General features: G+C 31.1%; 1 protein-coding gene and 1 long non-coding RNA gene across 2 annotated transcripts; one reads left to right on the top strand and one right to left on the bottom strand.

The window, feature by feature from the left end:
* Positions 1 to 486: 486 nt before the first annotated feature.
* LOC102619204 (LOB domain-containing protein 4-like) lies at positions 487 to 3,556 on the top strand. The gene is made up of 2 exons (XM_006475257.4): positions 487 to 817; positions 2,998 to 3,556. The coding sequence occupies exons 1-2, from the start codon at positions 635 to 637 to the stop codon at positions 3,286 to 3,288; spliced, it is 474 nt and encodes a 157-aa protein (XP_006475320.1). The 5' UTR covers positions 487 to 634; the 3' UTR covers positions 3,289 to 3,556.
* Positions 2,843 to 5,531, bottom strand: LOC102619002 (uncharacterized). Its single transcript, XR_370347.4, has 3 exons — positions 5,342 to 5,531; positions 4,749 to 4,905; positions 2,843 to 3,214 (listed from the first exon to the last, which is right to left on the bottom strand). It is a non-coding gene; the product is annotated as an uncharacterized LOC102619002 (long non-coding RNA).
* Positions 5,532 to 8,245: the final 2,714 nt, after the last annotated feature.

Genomic DNA, 8,245 nt, shown 5'->3' with positions numbered 1-8,245 from the left:
AAATTCCTATTTTGTTTTACAAAGAATCACTATCATAAAATTATTTGGTACAATTTTACAAAGAAGAATCATTATCATAACAGCTAGCAAATCTAATAAACAAAAAAGTCAAAAACAATGAAATTAAAAAAAGAAAGAGCAGTACTTATAAATTTCAAACTTAAGTTGGTTAAAAGAAGCAACCCAATTCAATAACCTTTTATCCCCCATCCAATACAATAACAAATGTAGTTACAAACATAACGAAGCTACTAGATTTATACCAACTTCAAAATAATCTAATTAATTTAAAGATTACTTAAGAATTCTCTAATTAAACGTTAAAAGAAAAAAAAGGGGACAAAATATCAAATTGAGGTGGGCCAAAAGATCTCAAAAACAACGATGTTTTTGTCAGCAAAATCTAGTGGCTCTTCTTTGGTGGAACCCTCTAAAGATTCTCTGTTACTTAGCTTCATATATCTTTTCCACTCTATATAACACCCACCACTCTAATTTTTCAAGTCCCCTTCTCCTCTAGCTTTTTAGCTATTTTGTTCATTTGTTATCTCCTTTCTTTTTTCTTTTTATTATTGCAATTGCTCAATATAAGCCAAAGTAATATTTGTATATATATTTATTTGTTAGAATTTTTATGATTATGAAGGAGAGTGGAAGGAAGCAAGGAGCATTGTCACCATGCGCAGCATGCAAGCTTCTCAGAAGGAGATGCGCCCAAGACTGTGTCTTTGCTCCATATTTTCCAGCTGACGAGCCGCAGAAATTTGCCAGTGTACATAAGGTCTTCGGTGCCAGCAATGTTAACAAGATGTTACAGGTTCCATTTCCGTGCTCTCTCTTTGTCAGATCCTAGGGTTTCTTTAACAGTATACTCTCTTAATTTTTTTTTCATGGAAAAGATAGGCTACAGCTACTTTTGGATACCGAATGAATGTATCCATTTTTTGGTTCTTTTATATTTTTTATGTTTTATTTTTCATATATTGGAGTTAGGTCTAAGTTTTAGTAACTTTTATTTAGTTCGGATCTTCCTATTTTAACAAATACGAACTTAATTACCCTTGCATTTATGGTGCTGCAGGTGTAATATAATTAATATTGTATATGTATGATCATATAGTTCAAATTTAATTTTTCGATATGTACATATAATTCACTTAATTAAACTCACATTGAGAAATATTAAATTTATTTTCAGCATGATCTTCAAATTGTAGAAATGCAAATTAATAATCCGATTACCAAGGAGAGGATGAAATTTAAGAAGATAGGGCAAAAGCAGTTATAGTGGAAATTTGTCTTTAAATAATGGTGTTTAAAAATGATATACATATGTCACGCATAGTTTTGAGAAATTGAAATAAGAGAGGGTTCAAATTTGAAGTATTGATCAAACGAAAATTTTTCTATTTAGAGGCTGATATGACTCATTTAGTCATTTCGAATTATCACAATATGCATTATTTTTAGGAAAATAATTTTTTTTAATATTCAAATATGTATATTTTTTATATTAGCGTTATTGAATTTCTAAAAGCTAATTACTTGTGTAATTAGCGTTCATCAAAGGCGACGTTTCCATTTCTTTTTTCAGCTTTTATGACTGTTACGGTGGTTAGTTTACAGTTATAGGTTATAAAAATAAAAATATTGAGTTGACTGAGATTCTAGTTCTTCTTTTCAAAAGCAGACAGTTAATAATCTTATACTAAGTTCTTTTTTTTTTTTTTTTCTCTTTTAGTGATTGTAAGTGAAATCAAAGAGAATAATTAAAGATGATAAATGAACTACTTTAGTTACCACTTGAAACCTTGTCTGTAATTTAATATATCCTTAGCATGGAACATGGATTAAAATTTATATGGGGTTTCCGCTAGCTCTTTATGACCACTAAATAGCTTTTTCGGAATTGGTCCAAAAAATGCTCACTCAAAGTGATTTTGGGAAAAGAAAGCATGAAGCATGCTCTCACGAATCATCTGTGCTTTGTGCTTTATGAACATAGAGGATACTTTGATAGTGACTTTGTTCACAACAAAAGAGAATTGATTGATGTTAGCAAAGCATAAAGTTGAAATATAATTATCACTAAACACCGATTAGAGTTATCTAAGCATGACATCACCTTGACCTATGCAATTATGCCATTAGTTTGTTGATTAACTAGGTTATATTAATTCTTTTAGCTGGGTCGTGAAGATCGATTGATTATTAACTACTTAGCTTTTTTTTTCCCAATTATATGCTTAAGCAAAGTGCTCATTCTGAAATACCTTAATAATGGCTTTTATAAAAAAAAAACTTTGAGATACAACAAGTATTCAAACGCTAATCTAATGTATATAATTCATTGAATTCATTATGTTTGAGATTGAGGAGCTCAGACTTTTAATGGTAGTTATCATATTAAAATGATTAGATGATTCAATTTAACATTAGTTATCAAGTAAAAGAATATGTTTATCCAACACTTAATTGTTGTCATTGACATAACCGCAATACCATGGCAAGATGAGAAAAATACTACAACAAGGGTTTGAAATTTTTTTTTTAAGTATAATATCACAACAACTCCAACTGAGATTTGAAATTTTTTTATGTATCATAACAACTCTTGCGGTCTTAAAATGCATTGTTGATTTTTAAAATTTTTAGAATTGCCCCATTAGAAATCTCATTGTTTCACTTATATTTTTAATTTGAACTTTTCCTAGCCAATTTAAGTTTTTGGGTCTTGGCTATCATATTTTCAAACTTCAGCTGAAACATAACAGTTGATGAAACATAATCTTAATTTTTAATTACTTTCAAGTTCTTCTCAAAGGGAGATTGAAATTCTCAATAAATAAGTTTAAATTATATTAATTATTATAGAATATACAAAGATGTTAGAACTTGTAATTTTTTTTTTTTTGAATTACACTCATTTGTGTTAATGAATTCTTTAGGACATAATGAGCCCTCCTACTCTAATCGTTTGCATGTAAAAACATGCAGGAACTACCTGAGCACCAACGCAGTGATGCAGTGAGTTCAATGGTATATGAAGCTAATGCTAGGGTTCGGGACCCGGTTTATGGTTGCGTCGGTGCCATATCATCTTTGCAGCAACAAATAGACTCACTGCAAGCCCAGTTGGCTCTAGCACAAGCTGAAGTGGTGCACATGAGAATGCGCCAAGTCTCACCTTCATCATCATCGTCCCATAACTTGCCTGCAAATTCAATGGACCATATGGTTGATCATCATCATCAAGCCAATATTGGAGGCTCTCTGTGGTCTTGCTAAGCTAAACTAGTTAACCTAGGATGCCAAATTGCGATCACTTTTTTTTTAGTTATTTATAATTAACTATAATGAACTTGCTTTATTGCTGCTACATGCTTCTTTTTCTTTTGTCTTTACATCTTTATTTATAAGTATAGCATTATCAGTCATCATATGTCATCTCTGAACTTGACCTATAGATGATGATGATGATGATGATCATTAACCATATTGTAAATAATATACCTGATATTATATATATATAATATCATATGTTTTTCCTATTTAATGTTAAATTACAATCTATTGAGATTAATTTACATTAAAAAACTACAGGACTTTGGATTTGTTTCTTATTGAGGTTTTGTGAAAAATTAACTCAATAGACACTTTAAGAGTTGTATATTTTAAATTGTAACTGCTCAGACACTTTAGGTTTTTGAGGTTTCATTAGCTATGTAGCTTTGATGTTTGTGCTCCAAACCAACCCCAACCGCCCTAGATGATGATGATCATTCACCACATCGAAAATAATATAATTGATTTTAATATCAATTATAATGAGTTATCATATGTATTTAATTACTTGAAGAGGATTTGCATTTAGCACATCTAATTAATGAGAATCAATTGAGAATTTGACTCAATCTCTAAACTTTTTGGGTGGTTGAGCTAGCTGCTTCTTGTGCCCCACATTTCCATCGTTCTATGTTGTTAGAACGTATGAAAATAACATCACAACAAATGAATGTTTTTGGATGGAAAACTAAAGTTCAACTACTGCCTACTTTCTCTTTTCATCATAAGTTCACCCCAGGAAAAAGTAGTAATGAAAATGGACTATCTGAATGGTTCAAATGTTATTGTTCAATCAAAATATGCTTTAGAAATTAAAGAAAATTAGGCATGATATGGGAAGTTCCCCTCCACCCCCAATAATAATAATAAGTAAAAAAGAGTATCACAGTTACAAACTAGCCCATATGTTACGTTTTCGACTTACAGTTAGCTCAATAATTTTATGCATATGCATATTCAGCAAAATATCATTACGTACAATTTACGTCAAATATGCATGTACAGTGATTCAAGACTGAGTCAGAGATCTCAAAAGAAATTATCTTTGGTTTAGAGTGTAAATCATCTTTAGATTTTTTTATTTTGCTTTGTTTTTCTTTTGAATCACCCTATAATACCCAGAGTTTACAATCTTCGGGTTAGGTGGAAAACTAGTGGCTCTCAATTTTGCCAAGTCGATACCTAAATGATATCAAACCTCAAAACTCATAGAAGCATACAACAAGTGTTATTGTTCACCATGTGTTATCATCGGATCAATTTCCATCTCTCACATCACTAGTCAATATACATTGACTTTAGTTTTAAGAGATCCAAAAACATTTGTAAGCTACTGGCAGCTCTGAAACTAGCTTACTTTATGCAGGTTTTAAGGTTCCAAGTCACAAAGTAGTACCACTAACCTGGGAATAACTAATTGTTTTTTGCCATCTTCACGGATAGATGAAGCTCTTAATGATGTCAGTTGAGTACTCCACATTACAACGATTCCTTTAACTTCACGGCCGTGGGATAGAGGCATTCGATTTTGTTCATGGAATGCCAACATTTGTTTAGGAACTATTACATGAGGTAAGAGTTCAGTATTAACACTGAAAACTAATGACAATCACAAAGTTAAGAAACAACAGAAAAAATGATAGTTTAAATGGTTAAATACGATATCAATGGTTGGGAAGTTCCAATTGAATTTAGAAGTCAATTACTTGCTATATTTGACATACATAAATATAAAACTAAACTATTTAAGTTAAAATATGAAGTTGAACACACGGGCTCCTAGCCTTTCCATGTATTGTCTTAATGTTTGACATTGAATTATGGATATCCAATTGAATTTTATAAAAAGCACAAAAAATAAATAAATAAAATAAAATAAAATATTGACAGTAAAAATTTGTAGAATGAACATGTTTAGTTAAGTGGAAAAACAGAAAGAGAATTATTGGAAGAAAGAAGTGTGAAGATGAAAAACGATCGTCAAGGTTTAACATACCTTTTGCTTGGCCTTATGAAGTCGATCAGGATCATCATCCTTTTATATGTACGTCAGTATGGCTTTATAGCATAATGGTGGGTGGAGAATCCCCTCAATCCTCTCAAGTCTCGACAAGAAACCTATGTTTTGGCCATTGTCTATAAATTAATTTGAATTAAAATCAGGCACTACAATTGACTGTGTCCCATTTTCAAACTCAATTCAAACTAGTTAACGCTCTTCAATCCCCTTTTCTTTATAGAAAAAGACAAAAAAGAAAAAGGAACATTGATAAGTGGCCCACCCATGACTCATGAAGTTTATGTATCATGATGGAAAAAATCACCTATCTAAACCACTCAGATAGGCAGAGCCACACACGTCGAGTCGCTGATAATATTTTGGCAGTTTCCATACTTCATCTACATGATGAAACAATTATAAAAAGTTAGCAAATAATGAAAAACAAAAATTTCATATCAATTATTGATTACAAGAGCACCCGAAAACATGGACAAATCATTTTTTAACGTTTGAAGCGTTCTTTGTTTCCTATCATATCAAGATTTTGTATTACATTACTTTGGCCAGTGAAATACCACCTTAGGTTCCATGAAAATAATACTAGCTATACCTCTACCAGAACAATGTTTAGATATACTTGCCAAGAAGAATAGTAAGAAATTTGAAGTTTAGCTCAAGAAAATAGCTTAGCCACCTATAAATCTTTGCATGGAATATTGCGATTGCAAAAATAACAATCTTTAAGAAAAATATTATTTTTGTAGCAATCATTATCTCAGGTCTGCACTTTAAAAAATTTGCAATTACTATCAGGGTAAATCAGTAAACAGGAAATCATAAAGAAATATTTTAATCATAGTTGTATAGTAAAGTACTTTTTAAATTCACCATGAGTAGGACACTGATAGCTTGTTTACTATGCAAAAGGAAGGCACAACAATCCTTGTAGCCAAATAACTAAACAACAATTATACGATTTTTCTTTAATGCCAAACCTTTTAAGAAAGTAAACATGATTTTTTAAGAAACTAAAATTTTATTCCCTTGAATTGAAATCAGAATCCAATGATAACAATGAACGTGTGAAAATGAGGTTGAAAAAACATATAAGGTTTAAACCTATAGTGTCTCATTACAACTAATATTGATGTCTAAGCAGTACGGCGGTGTAAGTACATCATTGAGTGGCATGATAAATCCTGCTATATCTTAAAGTAGATGATTCACCACAGATTTTTGGTCCATTTAACCAGTTAGCATACAACTTAATTCTGATGTTGCAATCTCCTGGTTTTCTCAGTGCCATATTCCAATGATGAAATAATATAATTATCAGCTTCTACCTCTTGATTGACATTTTATCAAGGGTCAAAAATCCACATCTCCCTTTCCCAGGTAGCTACGTAAAAGAGTTGAGCATGTCACGGTATCACGTTCCATTTCTCTATCAATCATTTCATCATTGCAACTTGAAAGATGTTTGCCTTACAAAGCCTTGAAATCAGAACAATAAAAAGTACAACACCTGGTCTTATTCCCATTTCCATAATCTCCTTCCAAAATACTAAAGCATGCATAGAAGAAATTTTTTAATCTATTTTTAAATGAGCATTGACTAAAAAAGTGCAAAGAACAACATCAGATTTAATATCTTCCTTTCTGCAACACGATTTTGTTGAGGGATCTTGGAACTATCAAAGGGCGTCCAATTCCATTTGCTTCACTAAATTCTATGAATTCTTTGGAAGTGAAATTTTCGCTTCGATCATATCTCATGGCTTTAATTTGGCATCCACTTTCTTTTTCCACTGCAGCTTTAAGTTTCTTAAAAGCTTAAAAAACTTCTGACTTTTGCTTCAAAAAATGCACTCAAATTTTTCTTGAAGAATTATCTATGAAGAGAAGGAAGTAATTACTTTTACCAAGGGAGTTTAACTTGAATGGATCGCGCACATCAGTATGAATAAGCTCGAGTGGCTTTCGAGCTCTTGAGTTTAACTCCTTTGGAAAGCACTTTCTGAATTGCTTGCCAAGTAAACATACTCACAAAGTCGATTATGATGATTAATTGAAGGCATGCCTTTTACCATGTTCTTCTTTGATAGTAACTCTAGTTCACCAACTGACCAAAATTGAGATATCCATATCGAAGATGCCAAATCCAAGATGGATATTTGCGACAAGCCTTGAGACACTTTGCAACATCATTATGAAATATTCTATTCTTCAACATTTTCGCCTTTGCTATTAGGTTTTCTTTGTCATCTCTTAGGAAAAAACTATAATTTTTTAAGTGAATATTGTTGTGATAAATTCAAATGCTATGAGTGTCAGTGTGTAAGTGTACAACAACAAGTAATATAATAATAAGTATTCAAGATCATCTCTACAATGATTGATGTTATCAAATTTGCTACAGCAATCTGTAACAATGCATTAGTTGTTCTAAATTAAAATATGAAAATTAATGTAACTAAACAACTAACTAAAATATAACATGCAATAATTAAAAATGTAACAAATAAAATTCTCACGCCAAACACAAGAGTAAAACCAATGGGAATGAAGTAATTGAGTGATTAAACTCTCTTAATGGTTTTGACTATTTCTTCAAATCTTAGGCACGACTCTATTTACCCTACAAGATAAATCTCTATATCTAGTTCATCACTAATTTTAGATTAAGTATAACCTTTTTGGAATCAAGTGAAACTCAACTTAGGAAACTCAATCTAAAACCAAGTATTGATTTGATATGTTCCACTAAGATATGTCATTTTGTGGCTCTTTCTTAACTTGTATCATTAAATGGGTAGTCAGCCGAAATAATGAATAGAATAAGTTTTACCAAAACAAAATGTTATAGCAAACATACAGCAACATATAAATTTAGTCAAA

The sequence above is a fragment of the Citrus sinensis genome, chromosome 9 (genome assembly GCF_022201045.2).
Source record: "Citrus sinensis cultivar Valencia sweet orange chromosome 9, DVS_A1.0, whole genome shotgun sequence".
Classification (NCBI taxonomy): Eukaryota; Viridiplantae; Streptophyta; class Magnoliopsida; order Sapindales; family Rutaceae; genus Citrus; species Citrus sinensis.
Note: the sequence above shows the minus strand (reverse complement) of the source record. Positions and strands in the feature narration are given on the sequence as shown.